The sequence below is a fragment of the Zingiber officinale genome, chromosome 5B (genome assembly GCF_018446385.1).
Source record: "Zingiber officinale cultivar Zhangliang chromosome 5B, Zo_v1.1, whole genome shotgun sequence".
Lineage (NCBI taxonomy): Eukaryota > Viridiplantae > Streptophyta > Magnoliopsida > Zingiberales > Zingiberaceae > Zingiber > Zingiber officinale.
Genome location: NC_055995.1, coordinates 119,328,752 through 119,345,935, shown reverse-complemented (window position 1 = coordinate 119,345,935; position 17,184 = coordinate 119,328,752). Strand labels below are relative to the sequence as shown.

The 17,184-nt window shown below is 40.3% G+C and overlaps 2 protein-coding genes across 4 annotated transcripts; one reads left to right on the top strand and one right to left on the bottom strand.

Moving 5' to 3' along the window:
• Window positions 1-6: 6 nt before the first annotated feature.
• LOC121985588 lies at window positions 7-9,463 on the bottom strand. 2 transcript variants are annotated; one of them, XM_042539143.1, is made up of 5 exons: window positions 9,313-9,458; window positions 4,240-9,236; window positions 3,898-4,145; window positions 3,691-3,823; window positions 7-2,126 (listed from the first exon to the last, which is right to left on the bottom strand). In XM_042539143.1, exons 2-5 carry the CDS (start codon window positions 9,169-9,171, stop codon window positions 2,049-2,051), a joined length of 5,391 nt encoding a protein of 1,796 aa, XP_042395077.1. In that variant the 5' UTR covers window positions 9,172-9,236; window positions 9,313-9,458; the 3' UTR covers window positions 7-2,048. The 2 variants fall into 2 exon arrangements, with proteins under 2 accessions (XP_042395077.1, XP_042395079.1); XM_042539145.1 differs by lacking the exon at window positions 7-2,126 and adding an exon at window positions 2,167-3,613 and having other exon boundaries at window positions 4,240-9,463.
• Window positions 9,464-14,043: 4,580 nt separating this feature from the next.
• Window positions 14,044-17,157, top strand: LOC121985587 (UDP-glucuronate:xylan alpha-glucuronosyltransferase 2-like). Of its 2 annotated transcripts, none has more exons than XM_042539141.1 (3): window positions 14,044-14,323; window positions 14,421-15,024; window positions 16,071-17,157. In XM_042539141.1, the coding sequence occupies exons 1-3, from the start codon at window positions 14,129-14,131 to the stop codon at window positions 16,976-16,978; spliced, it is 1,707 nt and encodes a 568-aa protein (XP_042395075.1). In that variant the 5' UTR covers window positions 14,044-14,128; the 3' UTR covers window positions 16,979-17,157. The 2 variants fall into 2 exon arrangements, with proteins under 2 accessions (XP_042395075.1, XP_042395076.1); XM_042539142.1 differs by having other exon boundaries at window positions 14,192-14,328.
• The last annotated feature ends 27 nt before the right edge of the window (window positions 17,158-17,184 follow it).

Below are 17,184 nucleotides of genomic sequence, written 5' to 3'. Positions count from 1 at the left end.
AATGTGTTGAGTAAGTTCGTGTTTGATTAGTGTAAAAAGATAGGGGCTTACAACCGATTTTTAATGTAACCCTATCTTTATTAGAAATGTTTTAGTTAATCCGCCTCTTCACTCTGATCTTTACATTCTCATATATATCCTTAATTAGTTAAATATATATTACACTAACACCTCTTTTTTTTTTAATTCTTCATATAAAACACTAAGAGGAAAACAAAAGTTGATTAAAAGAAAGCGTCTAGGCTAATAATTATTGGAAACAAATTATTAACAAAACCATTACATAGAGTCTACTAGTGCAATGGGATCTTGGCAAAAAATTAAAATATACTTTTTCCCATCAAATTTATGATACTTATTATCATTGTAAGGCACATAAAAAATTTTGAGCTTTTCACATTTTATGCTTTATAGTGATACTTATCATCATTTTGTACAGGATTGTAAGGTATATAAAAATTTTTGAGCTTTTCACATTTTATGCCTTTTATAATGATGATACTTATCATCATTCTGTACAGGACTGTAAGGTATATAAAAATTTTGATACTTATGCTGATCATTTACAGCGTGCAACCATTTAAAATTGGCCTGCAGGAAAGTCAGTAGATACAAGAGGGTCAACAATGTGCTCAAAACAGACTAGATAACACGTATCCTATATTTCACTTTTATTAAATGTGCTGCTTATACACATTAAGAAAAAAAATAGCAGTGGCATGACAGATGCATCAAGACCCAAACAATTCTTGTTGCTCTCTGGATAATAGGAGATCTAGGTCAAAACAAGAAAAAAGAGATAATAGGGCGTTAAGAGTTGAGTCCTAAACATGGAGACCAAAAAAAAAAAAGAGATGAGAACAAGGCAAAAGTAATCCCAACAGATATTCATACCTTTTATCGAATTCTTTTCAAATTAATCAACAAAAGTGGAAAATAAAAAAGGACCTGACAGCTGATTAAGGACTTGGTAATATAAGTGCCAAAATCTTCTCGTTAAATTTTACTTTATTGGATCTTGTCAAGCCAACACGTGAAAAATTGAACTAAACCACAATTATCAGCAACAAATAGGTAATATTCAGGGTAATTATCAGTGTGCTGATATTCAAAAGCCTCATAAGAAGAAAATTAACCAAATCCCTTTTGATTAGTGATGGACAAGGATTATAAAAACATTATTATTTATTAGACTGACAACTGTTTACAAATATGGCCAAATGACTTGCAGTTTACAGGAACTTCATATCATTATACATCAATTGTGAATCTTGCCTAACACGAAGAATAATAAGGCCCACAAAATGGGAACAAGTGAAAATTAGATTGATTTAAAATTTAAAGGTTTGATTAGACAAGAAACAAAATTGACGGCACAGAAAAACAAAATTTCTAACTAGACAGAATCTCAATTCAAGAATTTGTTTGGTTTTGATATTTTACTTTCTCCTACAGAGAACTATGGAATATTTATAAAAAACTCTCTATCCACATAACAATGGACTGAGGCCACATATTTTACTCCGGATGAGTTTGATGAACTTGTAGTGCAAGAGCCATATTCTTCTCTTCCCCTTTCCCACAACCCCAACCTTTTTACATCCACAAAGCTTAAACAGATTTCAGGTAAGCTTAACCCACTGCATCCTCAGACCTTCCAAGCATTTTACAATGCAGCAGAATGAAAGAGACTGAATATTTCACAAAATAGAGGTAGCTCAAGGTTAGCTCGTGCTTAGTATATCCTTTACTCCATATGTAGTTTGTTATTTAAAATGCTTTTCTCCATCCAAAATACTCAACACTTGAATACTCTTGTAAGTTGTTACATTTCAGCAGTCATTATGCACAATGCAAGGGGAGAAAAATACATATCCAATAACCACATCTATCAATTCCTGATAATAACAAATATGAATTTTAAGCAATTGGATGAAATCAACATAATCCAGGGCAAGAGACATTTTTCGAACAACCTTTGTGCATTTAGCAAGCACATGACCATGTACAACTAATTCTTTTTTTTCTTTTCTTATTTTGCTTTCCTTTTATTCAAACCAACACTGCAAAACTTGGCTTTCCAAATAAAGCTTATTTAGATCGTGATCGACAGATTTGAAAGATATCTGAGAATAAGAATCCCAATAACAAAAACATAAATACAACAGTAATAAATTGAAACTTTCTAAATATGGCCAAAATTAATATGTCTAAGCTAATATGGATAGTAAAATGGTCTTATCACTACATGATAGTTCATAAAACTGAAAAACAGAAAATGTAGAAAATCACTGATCACACTACAAAAAAATATCTGAGAGACAGACAGACAGTTGGTCAGGAGAGAGAAAATGCCAAGCCAGAGTAGGGGGCGCAGCTTTGCAGCCACTTCCAATTTGTAACTATAATTGTCACAAGGGACAAGCAGAGAAAGTAGTGAGAAAATAAGCGCAAAAATAATTGAGGGCTCTTGCATAGGGATTTCTAAATGATACTGTCAGTTTCAGTGTCCTAATTCCTAACGTCTCAAACCATGGAATGGATGGATTAGATGTACTGGTGACTATTGATGACCCCTCCACATTTTCCTAGAAATTTGTCCATTCAATTTATTCTGTCAAATTACCTGTTTTGCCATTAACATGCAGATTTTCCCCATATCAAATCTCTTATTAATCAATACTATCAATTGTCTAAGTTACTTTATCATTATTTGCTAACTTATAAAATGTGACTTATCTATAACATTTATAGAAAGCTTATAGTATACACACTATATCATAACCTAATAAAATAAAAAGAAATCAAATTATTATACTAGTGGATCATGGATTTCTGGATAGATGCCACAAGTTCACAATCAAACTTATTAGTTCATCCTTGTTTTACATGCTGACTGAGTTTCCTAGATTAAGAATATTTACACTACTCATAAGTTTAGGTAAAACTTCATAATAAGGTCTGATGATATTAAAAAAAAACTCGGACTTTAGTTGCATTTTTAAACATAAGAAAGACTACATTATCTTAAATTCTTAAATGACAGAAAATAGAACTCAAAGGAAATCCATTATATTTTTCTCTTGTTTCATCACACATATTAGTCAATATCATTTTAATATAGTCCATTAGAACATAAAATCTAGCAAACTAGCTTGAGAATATAATGATATGTTTAAAATCAACACATGGTTGATATGTTTAAAATCAACTGATATAATCCATTAGACAAAAAATCTAGCATGTTATTTGACAAAAAATATTCTTGCATATGATCTTTAGCATAGAAATCAGTCAAACTAGCCAACATGAAAGCTAATGCAAGCAAATCAAACTTGACATGGAAATATGAAAAGTCAAAAGAATTTTAAGTTTTCAAACCCTGTAAAACTACAAATCTGACTTCAGTCAAGAAAAGAACCTAGATCATGCAGACCAGAAGTATCTCCTTATAAACTAGTAAGATAGTACCACCACACTTTCCAGACTGCAGAGTGGGTTTTACCATAGTAAGATTCTACCAAGAACTTACTTCAAACAAACAATGCTCTGTATTTGCATGAGGAAACTAGTTTAATGAGCAGATGTTGGTCTCTTGATGTATTTACTTTAACTGGACACACAAATAAGAACCAAGTTGTCAAAGCCAACTAACTATAAGATAAACATTATGGAATTTTAAAACATTACCAGATTTTCATTGTCCCATGAACTCAAAGACAATGCAGAATAACCATGATTTACATTTTTGTTTTCTGATGGCCCAAACATAGGCATTGCCTCACTATCAGATACAGCAGGTTTAGGTATCGCCAGACTTGATCTGTAAAAAATGCGTTTTGATTAAAAAAAATCATTTGTAGAAATAAAAGAAACCACCCAAAAGATAGTCCATACTTCAATTTGTTCAATCTTTTTTCAGAACCGATATTTACTGAAGGAATGCCAATTGGAGGCAGAGCCTGAGGTGAGAAGTTGGCAGTAAATGTGAATGATGCCTCAAGTTTAGTAGATCCCTTTACCCCAGCAGTTAGTGTATTAGAACAAACACTATTAGCTGTGTCTCCCAGAGAATATGCAACTGATTTATTGGAGTTAGTTTTAAAGGCAGTACTTTGTAAAGCAGTAGATTCTTTAACAGGTGCCTGTTGATCACATAAAGATAAAAAGATAAATGTCCTTTGAACACTTATAAAAGAGACTATTTGAGAATCACATGGATTAAGTTAAATAAATTACCTTTTGCACCCTAGCCTTGGACTTGTTTTCTTTAGCCCTTTGTTCACGTCGATCATTCAACATTTGCCTTTTGGACCTTACCTCAATAAAGTCATCCTCATTACTAGGAACTTCAATTCCTGTTTGCTTAAAAACACGAATGACTCCATTCAATAAAGGAACCTCACTGTAATCCACAAGAATGTCACTTGCATTTGTGTTGCCTTTACCAGTATGAGATTTGCCAAAGTTGGTGCTCTTTGAAATAGATTCATTACTTGCAACTTTGTCAACATTCCTGTCAGAACTCATAGATCGAGAAGTAGAAGCACCTGAACTAGAGTCATTTGATTGGTAGGTAAGCCTGGTTGATTTTGTCAAAGCTTCATCTTTCTTACCTAAGTTCCGTATAGTAATTCCAGTAGCCACTGAATTCTCATCTAGCCCCATATTATTCAATGATTCTGTGCTTTGTGTTTTCTTCCCCTGAATATTATCTCTGACTCTGAACTCAGTTCTGTGAATATGTCTCTTTGATCTACGGGGAAAACCACTTAAATCTCCCTGCAGTTCATCCATATTAGGATATGATGGCGCTCGAGCAGAAGTTCTAACACTGTGAGCATATCTCTTCCTTTGGCCCCCAGCTAAAGTACCTGGAGGAGCTTTTAGTCCAGGAATGTGCCTTGACGAATGAAATTCACCATGTTGCTGAGGTTGAGACACTTTTCGCCTTCCATTGAACCTATAGCTTCTCTTCTCATTGGTATTATCATAAACATGACTTTCAGCATGACAGACTGACTCATTTGTAACTTTCTTGTCACCCAAAGTTGATCTATTTGTCCACTTCTGAGAAGCTACAGAAGCATTCTTTCGTGTCTCAACGAATGGTTTAATCTGCTCAGCTAGCAAATTCCCTGCAGATGGTTCAACTATTTTTTGCACAAGAGAAATTTGATTAGCAGAAGAACCAGAAGGTTTTTCATCCTGTGGTTTTGTCATCTGAGAAATGTTTTGAGCTGCTTGGTTAGACAAACAACCTGCAGGATTTTGATTAAATGAATAGGGAGCTGGAACAGGAGGGTGACTGATCGATGTGCCATGAGGGACTAGTGGCAATGTACTCTCGGAGAGAATTGGGGCAGCATACCTTAACTGACCAAACTGGAACAAAGGACAATGTGAACTAACCTGTGGCAGAGATGGACTTGTATGTGTATAAGAATGAATTAGCATTTGAATAGAACCAATCTGAATGGCTTGTATAGGAGAAGGAATCAAAGAAGGACCAGAAAATAGACCAAACTGAAGATTAACAGGAGCTTGAACCTGACTAACAATAGAAGGGAAGGATAAACTTGGTGGATCTGTTGTTGAAGATGCCATAGACAAGCTTGTGGCAGGAATCATAGGTTGATCAAGCAGTCTTGAGCTTTCAGATGCCTCAAAACTGCTTGCAGAATAGTCAGATGCTCCTGCAGGATCAAGAGATAAAATGTGCAGAGCCTGTTCCATTTCACTTATATTTGTTGAATAACTATCAGCAGTGCCTTTTCTTGCAGATATTTCACCATTAGTAATCAATTCTTCCAAGCAACCTACTGGGACAGCATGTAATTTAAATTCCTTTTCACTGTTGCTAGAAGATATCTCAATGCTATCTATATTTGGAAGTTTAATTTCAACACCTTCATTAAATCCAAGAATCACTTGTTCCATATTGCAAGTTTGTGTACCAGATTGTAAATCTTCCATATCCTGAACCTGATGAAGATTAGTATTGTCACCTTCAAGCATTTCAGCTATGTCTCGGAATTCATGGCACTCATTTTCCAGTGTCTCTTCATTGACCGCAACAGGCCATTCATCATCAACTTCAGGAGAAACTGAACTTGAAGTCGCCATTCTATCCATAGAACCACCTTCCAGTGGGAATACAATATGCTCACTGTCAGACACGATAGTATGGTCACCATCAGCAGAAGCTGGCAGTGGGGGAGAATCCCTAGAAACATCCATCTCATGGTGTGAAAGAAGTGCAGGCGAACTTGGTGGGCTCGAAACAGACAAGGAGAGCTGTGAACCACATCTTGCGCTCATTTTCTCTGATTCTTGCTCTGAATTGATAGAATTCCCCTCAAAAGAAGCAGCTTTCGGGGTTTGTTGAAGACTTTCATGAAACAAATTGTCATTACCTTTCAGCATAACCTGATGATCATATCTACTTGCATGACTATAATGGTTATCGTTGTCTATGAAACATGATGGACTAGCTCTTTCTTTAGTGTCTCTAAAAGAATTTCTATGCAAAGGGGCTACATAGGGAGGCGGAGGCACATGTGGTTGCCTTGGTAATTGGCAGGACCTTGTGAAGGATGAAAAATTGTCAACCGAGTAATCAGATGATAGTTCATTATATTGGGCATGGTAACTCCCATGTGAATTGCCTTGCACCATTCTAACATCTCCAAACTTGAGATCATCATTAAACTCAGCATCAGCATCATTATTCCTCTTGAAATAATCAAGCCTTTTGTTAGAGCTCCATCTTGGTTTCCTCTGTTCGCGGTATTCATCTGGCATTTGGGAAGATTCCATCATAACTTCTTTAGAGGATGGTCTACCAGGTATTGGTTCAGTACCACAATGGAACTCTCTCCTCTTGTAACCAAAAACATCCTGCCTTTGATTTTGGTAAGCATTCTCTTCATCTAGGGAAGGAATAACTGAATCAACATAGGAATATTTTCCTCTGTCAACAACAGAAGGAAAACTGTCCCTGGGAAATTGAGACCTAGAACCCACTTCTAGAAATCTATCGACAGATGAAGAATCAGAAAATCCAGAGTCAGTGATCCGTTCTACCATCCTTTCACCATCCTCCCAGCCTCCATCTTCTGCAACTACTGTAATGTCTCTTTCCCTAACAACATCAGGTATTTGTTCATTAGAAAATGTAGGAACTCTATTATCTTTTTCTTTATTTTCAGCCTGTCGTCTAGAGATTCTGGCTTCCAACTCCAAAAGCTTCTTTCGTGCAGCCTCTTTCCTTCTTTCTTCCTCCATTTGATATCTCCTCTTCTCCTCTTCTCTTGCTATCCTTTGCTCTTCAACTCGCCTAGCAATCTCCAATTTCTCCTGCTCTTCTCGCAAAGCAAGCTCTCTTGCCTCTTCTTCAAGCAACCTTCTTCTTTCCTCCTCTTCTTTGGCCAACCTCTCCTTCTCTTCCTCTTCTTTTCGTGCAAGTTCCAAGGCTCTAGCTTGCTCTTCAAGAACATGCTGATGTTCCTCTTCTCGCAACCTCAAAATTTTCTCAACCTCTGCTTCAAATGACTCTCGAACAGGGTCATGTAAATCAATTTGTCTCTCTAGAACCTTCTTCTTTAACACTTTAGCATTCATGTCTCTCATACTCCCTGAAAAAGAATCCTTGCTGTCAAATTCAGCATCTTCAAGGAATGGCTTTACACCACTTGATGAAGACGGTTTTTCTCTACCAGAGTTCAGTATTGGATTGCTCAAGGAAGTAGCTTTATTATTGATCAAAGATTGGCCCTTCAACAATGTGTTATTCTGAAAGGAAGTTCCTTTTGACCAACTACTAGGATAACCATTGTGGTGGTTATGGACATTCTTTGCGGCACTATTACCACTGAATGCCATTTTATTATCAATTCTTAAACTCTCATGGGAACCCAATTCTTTCCTTTGGTATCTATAATCTTGGCTTCGCTTACCAAAACCATCACCAAAATTTTCTCCATAAAATGAATGAGCATTGATGCCATCCACATTAATTTCCCTGCTTCCACTTGAGGGTCTAACATTATGTCTATCTTTGTTTGCTCCAAATGCATTCACATTTGGTCTATCCCTTGGATTCGTTGAAAACCTTGAAGAGCCAAATTCATGAGTTTCATTAGTTGCATTATGTAAATCCCTCCCCAAGGAGCTGCTTTTCAAGAAATCCCTGGACCAAGGACTGCTAGCTCCTGTATCCTGCAGCAATCGATCATTGTATGCATCATGAATCTGAACAGATTCAGACCTTGAAAACCCACGATCCCTCTCTCGTTCAGGAATGCAAAGGCCTGTATCACGCTCATCATCTGTCCAATCTGATGTGTGATGCAGCAAAACCTGTGGCAATAGAGCAGGCATGTGTCCATTCTGTTTCTGCAAGTTGTCTGGAGAACCAAGTGGCTGGATTGACCCCCCATCTACATCTGACACGTTATCTGTTATAAGACGGGACGATCTGATCTGAGGCCTCATCTGGAGAGGTGCATGTAGGACAGGCACCTCTCGGCCATTAGACTGCTCCTCAATTCCCTGCCTTTGCTTCTGCTTCTGCTTCTGCTTCAATGCCTCTCTCTGCTTCGGAGCTGAGCTGAATGTGGCTCTCAATGAAGGGAAGTCTTCGCCCTTCAAGATCACAGCTTTCTCCAGAAACCCTTGAGCAGATGCAACATTCGGCAGCTGGCCACCTGGACGAGCACCTGGTGGCATGTAAGGGTTACCTCCAAGCTCATTGCCTGCGATGGCTGATCTTCCCAAGTGATCCTGCCCTCTGATGCTGCCGTCTTTCTCAGGGACAGAAGACGATGCTGGCGGAATCTCTGGTTTGCTCCAGCCTAAAATCGAAGAACCAGTACGCGATCCAAGCCCTAGGCTTCCATTCCCAGCACCGGAACCAGCGGAAGCAGGATCGAAGCGTTCGTGTTCCTTTCTCAGAGACGGCAGATTCAAGGGGGGCGGAATGGCAAGCTTCTGAGCGGCCTTCGCCGAGGATGAAACCGAACTCCGAGCTCTGGATAGGACGACCATACCTCCACTCCCACCACCGCCGGCGGAGCCAGAGCGAAGGCGGCCATGTACAGATGAGGAAGAGATGGGTTGGCCGTAGGATTTATTGAGATTAACGGAAACGAATTTGCTCTGATGGGCCATACCAAAGGGAGACGCTGTCTCCCGTCGCCGCCACTCCGATCGGCCAAAACCCTAACCCTCGATCCCTTCACGGCGAACCGATAGCGATGAGGATTAGGGTTTATGCCGCAGAGGTGCTGATAAGGGAAAGGGGTAACTTACCCCTCTTGGAGCAGGCTTGGCCTGCCGGTAGAACGTCGGTGGAACGGCGGAGGAGCGGGGCGCGGCGAAGCGGAGATCAATTCCGACCGCGATCGTGAGGAGAGAGAGCCGGCGGCTTCGTTAATGGTTTTGGAAGGAACCTTGAAAAAAATACAGCGAGCATTTTTATCGCCTTAATTAACACAGTTTAATCTTTTATTTATTTGGTCATTTATTTAATATTTATTATTATCATCATATCAGTATTATTGAGTATTACCAAAGGCAGTTTAGCAATAATCAAATTATGCCAATCTATTGTTATTTAATTTGGGTTTAGATTCCTAAAATTTGGGCTTTAGTATTGGGCCGGAAGAGAAGGCATTGCAAGTTCTTTTAACTTTACTCCATTCGTTATTTTGGCACGTATCAGTTTATTTATTATTATTCCAATTTTCTATGCCAACACATTGGCGCATGAGTTTTAATTTTTTCACTAAAAACGAAAGATTATCTTTTACTTCGATATCTTTTATAGAAATATTGTTGGCCTAATGAGTTTTCGATTGCTTCCAACCAAAGTAGAACAATATTTAATCGTGTGGGCTCAAGCCTACAATTGAACATTGAACATTGAACATTGAACGTGAACAACTGCAACAAAAATAGAACAAGATTAGGACAACGAGAGAGCCTTCAATATCTTCTATAGAAATATTATTGGCCAAAATAATTCAATTGTTTACAACAAAATTGGAACACGAAGAACTCCAACAAATTAAAAAGCTTTCGCATTTAATTTAGAGTTTGGAGTGACTTCTTAACCCAATAAAAAAACATAAATTTACTATTTCCCACACCTAAATTAACTCACTAACCCTCTTCAAATGACACAACTAACTGCTAATTGCCCCTCCAGGTAACTAACGATATATTCAATAATTAGAGTTCTATATGATTTTTTTTTTGTAATATTTAATATGTCACCTCGACTTAAGTCCACGTCATTTTGTCTGTAATTCCTTATCCCTTTTATAATTTGTATGTCGGATCGTGGTCGGAATCCGATAAAATTAGTTGTAATTTCTCCCGGGTTTTCCTTTTCACCTAAATTATAATTTTAGCTTGAGTCAGATGGCTGGAGACCATCGGCGGTAGACGAATTGTATGGTGCCGAGCAAGGGGCAATTCGTTCACTGTCGATGATTTCTGACCTCCTAACTCAACCCAAAATTATAATCTAAGTGGGAAGGTGAACTCATGGGAGATCACAGTCAATATTGACTGGATTCCGACTACGATCCAACATACAAATTATAGAAGGAATTAGAAAAAAATCAAGGATTGTGGACTAGAAGGTATGCACTCTACAAACGTATAAAAATCTATTACTTTCTCCATAATAAAAGATGTTCCTATAATTTTTTTTTTTTTTAACTCTAGTTATAAACTGTTTTTTATATCTTTACTGATTCACTCATATTCTAAATTTGGAGGTGAAAGAGCATTTTTTGAAATTTCAAAAACACTCTTAAATTACAAACCTCAAATCTTAGATCCAAAATCTTTTTTCTTCAATTATTTATTTCCTAAACTTCTTTAAATTCCTCCCATTGGAAATGCCCTAAATCCTCAAGCAATGATATTTGTAGAAATTACCATTTTTCTTCTTCTTTCTTCTTTTTGGGTGACTAATTCTTAATTGTGAGACAGGGCATTCGAGAAACACATGTAACAGGCCAACTGCATTCTCCTTGTTTTTCCATACAAGGCTTCACCTACTGGAGTTGGTTGCCATGTCCCAAGCTCTGAACAGGGACAAAGATATTGAAGGGAGTAAAAGGGAAGATGAGATGAGAAAGACAAGGGCCCCTTGTTTCCTAGCCACTTTCTTAAAAGCCAAGGGCCTTATCAGTATCAACTTGATGTCGCCCTTCACCAACATTACCAGGCACCAAACCTCATCTTTTGGATCTTGCTGAGAAATAACATCTTGCAGTATCGTCGGCATTCGTGTGAGATTGCACAACTGATTTTTTTTTCTCATTATATTTCTGAATTCACTCATGCTCTTGTTCTTCTTCTTCAAGGGCTTTTCAGATTTACTTAATCTTCATTGGAGGAGATTTTCACTGCAAATTGCAGAAGAAAAAACAAAGACTCTTCTTTCCTCAGACTATGAAATAAAACTTAATTACAATGAACAATCTCTTTATTGATCCCAAAGTACTCAATGATTAGCCATCAATTTCAGTTTATTTTATGGAATGACTGATCACTGATTCTTCTGAGTCCATGCCCAGACCAATAGACAGGCGAGCAGAGAGTTGTGCATATTGTGTTGTAAATAAAAAATATATAAATAATAAAATTAGCCAGATAGTTTAGATATGAAGAGATTGAGCGTTCAAATAAATCATGTGATATGACATAACGTTTCACTAAACGACTCAATTCAAACTTGAGTTTGACTAGATTTGTTTGATTAATTTAGCTTATTATTATTATTATTTAAAATTTTTATATTTTAAATTGATTATCTTTTAATTTGGTTATTGAGTTTATAATAAAATTTATGTATTTTTTATATTTATTTAATAGGTTGATAATTTTTATAATTTAAGAATATTATTTATGAAAGTTATTTATTATTCAATGTAACAAGTAATTACGCTCATACAGATTAAGATTGTAAACGAGTTTGAGCCAGTTTAGGCTCGATTTCTGCTTGACTCGATTTATACTGGCTCAACTTAAGCTCAAGCTCACTTGAGCATGTAAAGTTGAGCTCAACTTGGGCTCGATATTTAATTATGGGCTCGAGCTCGAAATTTTTTATTTTTTTAATGAATAAATTAATATATTATATATAATAAAATATATATTATTACTGGCATGTTTAGCTCAATAAGTCATTGAGCCAATAATAATTAGGTTCGAGTTCAGCTTGATTTTTAATCAAGTCAGCTCGAGCTTAGTCAACTTTGAGCCCAAGTCGAGTTTTTGACCGAGTCGCTCATGAATGGCTTGGCTCATTTGCACCTCTAATCCAGACGTCCCTCACAATTCATTTTTAGATTACGTGAACAAATAAGTTATTTATTATTTAATAACAGTGTATATATATCCTAGGCGTTCAATTCGGACGACTAGGATCGACGACCCTTAGAGCTCGGGGCCCCCGGACCTAGTCCGGACGGCCCGAGTGTTTTGGCAGGGCACCCCGAGTGTTTTGCTTGTGAGCGTTGCCAGGGCCGTACCTAAGTTTTCGTAGGTCTGAGTCGAAGTTCCAAAATTGAGCTCCCTCACATTGTACGATTAATTTTTCTTAATCAAAAGTCTTCTTCATTAATACCTATAAAATATAAAGCAAAATACTAATTGATTGCAAATTATTATGACCTTTTGAGTTCTGTCCTTCGCTATTCGAGTCCGACGGTCATCCACAATTTGTAAATTTGTAATGTTCGGAGATCGAGAGGCGAGAGACGAGATGGTCGAAAGTTGAAACGTTTAATTTAAGACTAGCTGAAAAGAATTTCATATTTTAATTTATTAATTACATTGACAGAATATTACATATGTGGGTTGCCTAAGAAAATATATAGAAGGGGTGAATATTTTTTTCCTAGGTCACTTAATACAAAACTCAAGATAAAATATATGTATATATAATAGACCATGTTTTTTGGGGCCCCCAAAGATAATGAGCCCTGAGACAGATGTCTCTCGAGACTATGCTCAGGTACGACTCTGAGCGTCGCCTATCCTGATTGTCCAAATTCAATGCCCAAGATATCATTTACACGGCCCTCCTCGTGTGTGTGTATAAAAGTTTGATAGGGCGAACACTCCATGTGGTTCTGCAACACAAAAGTATTAGTACCGGGCTGGGAAGGGGGTTCCTGACGTTGACTCTCCGATACTCAAGTTAGTTTATAGTGATGTGGAGAATAGCAAAAATGTTGTGGTAAAGAGCGTGTAGAATAACAAAGTTATGCATACCTTCGTCTGTAGATGAGAATCCCCTTTTTATAGTGTTACTGTAGTACCGCACGCTCATATCAAAGCCGGTGCATGTTTTCCCAAACGTCTTAGGAAAATAAAAGATTAAAAATATCTTTGACGTCTTTCCGTAAGTAAACATATAAATCCATGATGTGACAAGCTTAAAGCTTCTATCGTACGATTTGCCTGCGGAACATGTTTTGTTGTCAGTGACATAAACCTCCAAAAGGGCACCAAGAGATACGTAGGTGGGTCTCGTTGTAGGTCGATCGGTGGCCACTCGACTAGGACCCCCCCCCCCCCCCCCCGACCCCCGATTGGTTGTGCTGCACAGAGCAATCTCCTTTCACTTAGCTTTTTTTTGTTGTTGGAAGGTCGCCTCTCATCCGGATGGACACGCTTCTGACTTGACGGGAACGACGACCGAGAGATGCACTGTTTGTTTATCTTTTGATCTCGAGTTATCCATTTGGCATTGCTCGTTCACTCAGACATGCCATCCATTTGGCCGTAACTAGCTTGCTCAGCTTTTGACTCCTTCCTTAATTTTGACCATGGAATCCCTCTTCATCGTTATATATATATATATATATATAAAATTATTCATTTAATTTAAGTTGAAATATAAATAAGTTCCTATCAATTTCACCTATGTATTCGATTCATCCCTAATTCACCACCTGCATTCACTCGCAGACGGCAGGTCCAACTTAAAAAATTTAAAGTAAAGATGGTTCTATAAATTTGGATTGAAGGGTAGCAACCCCCCTCTCCCCTCTCCCCTCTCCTGCCTTTTGCTGAGAACTACTCCTCGCTTGCGTGCGCATTAATGGCGATGTGTTTTTTCGGAGGGGGGTCAGCGATGAAGGCCGTGGCGTCCAAAGCCCTGGTCATCAAGATCAACGTCGCCTTCCTCAGCTTCTTCGTCTTCGCCTACGTCGCTCTCCTCCTCCTCCGTCCTGCTTCGTTCTACGACGACTCGGGAAACTGTGCGCTCCGGGGTGGTTGTCTATTCATGAAGAAGGTAAGGTGAGTGCTCACCGTTTGACGCATGATCGTTATGAAGAAACCGGCGGATCCATTTGGAATCGCAATTTTACAAACAAGTATATGTTGCGCAGGCGGAAGGAGGAGGATTGTTGAAGAAAGGGAACCGGACGGTGATGGAGACGACGGCGGCGCCTAGTTTCCTCAAGGCGCTCGGAGGCGGCGCGAGGGTGGCGCTGGTGAACATGGCGGAGGAGGAAGCAGAGCAGTGGGGGGTCCACCGCAGAGCCGCCGTGGCGGTGGCGTTCGAGCCCGTGTCGGAGCACTTGGAGTGGAAGGACCTGTTCCCGGAGTGGATCGACGAGGAGGAGGAGAACGAGGGGCCGTCGTGCCCGGAGATCCCTCTGCCGGCGCTGCCGGCGGGCGAGGTGGACGCGGTGCTAGCCCTGCTTCCGTGTGGCGGCCGCGGCGGGCGGGACGTGGGGCGGCTGCAGGTGCACCTGGCGGCCGCGAGCGTGGCGGCGCGCCGGGGGCGGAGGGACAGCAGGGGCAGGGTGAGGGTGGCGCTGCGAGCGTGCGCGGCGGCGCCTCCGCCGATGATGGAGGTGTTCCGGTGCGACGAGGTGGTGGCGAGGGAGGGCGAGTGGTGGGTCTACGCGGCGGAGGCCGCGAGGCTGGAGGAGAAGCTCGCGCTCCCCGTTGGCTCCTGCAATCTCGCCATGCCACTGTGGGAAAAAGGTCTGCAACAGTATTCAAATCTACTAATTATCAATCATTTGCTTCAAAAACTAATCTTTGATACGATTCAAGAACAAATTATTCAAACTATTGTCATTTCGTTTACATTTGAGTTCTGATAATTCATCACCATGAGCTTTAATGGCCATTAAGATTAGGACTCAGTGGCTGCACTGGTTTTATGGGAAATAGCAATAAAATTCAGTCGAATGAATATACTGAAAAAAAAAGGCAGTCAAAGCTCTGGCTCAATCCCTCTCGAATCACTAGGAAAAGAAACTCTGTTTGTACAGACAATGAAAGAACAGTGAGGGAGATAATTAATATGGCTGTTGGTGGCATTAACGGATAGGACCTACTAAGCCTTGAGATAGTAAGGACTTCATAACAATGCGGAGCGTTGGATTTTTCTTCTTTGCTTTTAATGTAATCCTCCAATTGTATGCAACTCCATGAAAGCAACTGCTCAACTAATGTTTCTGATGGGAGACTACTAAGCTTGATCCATCTTCATTCTTCACACCCTTGAAAGCAAAGTCATATAACACATGAAATCAGGTCATTTACTTGGTTTGATTGATCATACTTTTACTTGAAGTGAAATCAAAATCTCTCTTTTTTTTCTTCCTTCATTTTTGCTCTGTTTCCTCCAAAACTGTGTAAGTATTTTCATGAAGAATCGGCACCAATATAACTGCATGTTTGAGATAAACTGAAAAGTCTCGCTAAAAATCGGTTCCTTTAATTACTATAGATGTCTTTAGTAAGCTGATAATTGCTTATTAAACGGCTCGACAACTAGTACTGTGTTCAGGACAGAGCCCTATCCCTCCTTTAATTCTGCATTAAACACGCCACATGGCGGCAGAGCTGCATGCTTCGTCGTTACGCAAAGCAGAACCATCTCAATTATTTGAAATTTTGATTTGTAGAGTAGTTGTAAACGATTAGAAAGTTATTGCAGGTTAAAACTTTGAGATTTGTTGTAGCATAGTGTTTAGATTGGTGAATGATAGAAGAGTAGTTGAATTATTATTGATTCGCAGGAACTGATGTGGTTTACGACGCGTCGAAGCTGGCGGCGCCGGCGAGCGCTGGCCGCCGCGAGGCCTACGTGACGGTGCTCCACTCGTCGGAGGCGTACGTGTGCGGGGCGGTGGCGCTGGCGCACAGCATCCGGCGGACCGGGTCCACCCGCGAACTCGTTCTCCTCCACGACCGCTCCATCGCCGGCGAGAAGCTGCGGGCGCTGGCGGCTGCCGGGTGGTCGCTGCGGGAGATCGAGCGCATCCGGAACCCGCGCGCGGAGCGCGGCACCTACAACGAGTACAACTACAGCAAGCTCCGACTGTGGCAGCTCACCGACTACCACAAGCTCATCTTCATCGACGCCGACATCCTCGTGCTCCGCAACCTGGATCCCCTGTTCCACTTCCCCCAGATCTCCGCCGCCGGCAACGACGGCGTCATTTTCAACTCCGGCGTCATGGTCATCGAGCCATCGAACTGCACCTTTCGAGCCCTCATGGCCCGCCGCGCCGACGTGGTGTCGTACAACGGCGGCGATCAGGGGTTCCTCAACGAGGTATTCGTGTGGTGGCACCGCCTGCCGCGGCGGGTGAACTTCCTCAAGAACATCTGGTCGAACACCACGGCGGAGGCCAGCGTCAAGAACCGCCTCTTCGCCGCGGACCCGCCAGAGCTCTACGCGATCCACTACCTCGGCATCAAGCCCTGGAACTGCCGGCGAGAGTACGACTGCAACTGGAACGTGGGCGACCAGAGGAGCTACGCCAGCGACCCTGCGCACGCCACGTGGTGGAGGGTCCACGACGCCATGGACGAGGTGCTGCGGCCGTTCTGCCGGATGACGGAGGCGCGGCGGGCGGAGCTGGAGGAGGAGCGACGTTGGGCGGAGGAGATGCGCTTGCCGGATGGGCACTGGAGGCATTGATTAATTGATTTCGATTCGATCTATGAATCGAATGTAGATAGAGATGAATGGTATGAGACGCGCATGTGAATTTTTTTTGATAGATGATACGTATGCCACTGCTTGTATAGCTTGAATAATAGAATTGAGCAAGAGATGAGATCATGAAATAGCTAAATAAACAAACTGTTTGCTGAATAGATTAAGAATCTGTGTTCGAATAGAAA

Bases quoted from the DNA above. Each gene is read 5' to 3' on its own strand.
- LOC121985588 (XM_042539143.1), bottom strand. From the start codon at position 9,171: ATGGCCCATCAGAGCAAATTCGTTTCCGTTAATCTCAATAAATCCTAC. The intron at 4,146-4,239 runs GTAATTTATTTA...TGTGATCAACAG, and splicing joins CCAAGGCTAGGGTGCAAAAG to GCACCTGTTAAAGAATCTAC. The intron at 2,127-3,690 runs GTAATGTTTTAA...TCTTATTCTCAG, and splicing joins CATGGGACAATGAAAATCTG to ATATCTTTCAAATCTGTCGA.
- LOC121985587 (XM_042539141.1), top strand. From the start codon at position 14,129: ATGGCGATGTGTTTTTTCGGAGGGGGGTCAGCGATGAAGGCCGTGGCG. The intron at 14,324-14,420 runs GTAAGGTGAGTG...TATGTTGCGCAG, and splicing joins GTTGTCTATTCATGAAGAAG to GCGGAAGGAGGAGGATTGTT. The intron at 15,025-16,070 runs GTCTGCAACAGT...ATTGATTCGCAG, and splicing joins CATGCCACTGTGGGAAAAAG to GAACTGATGTGGTTTACGAC.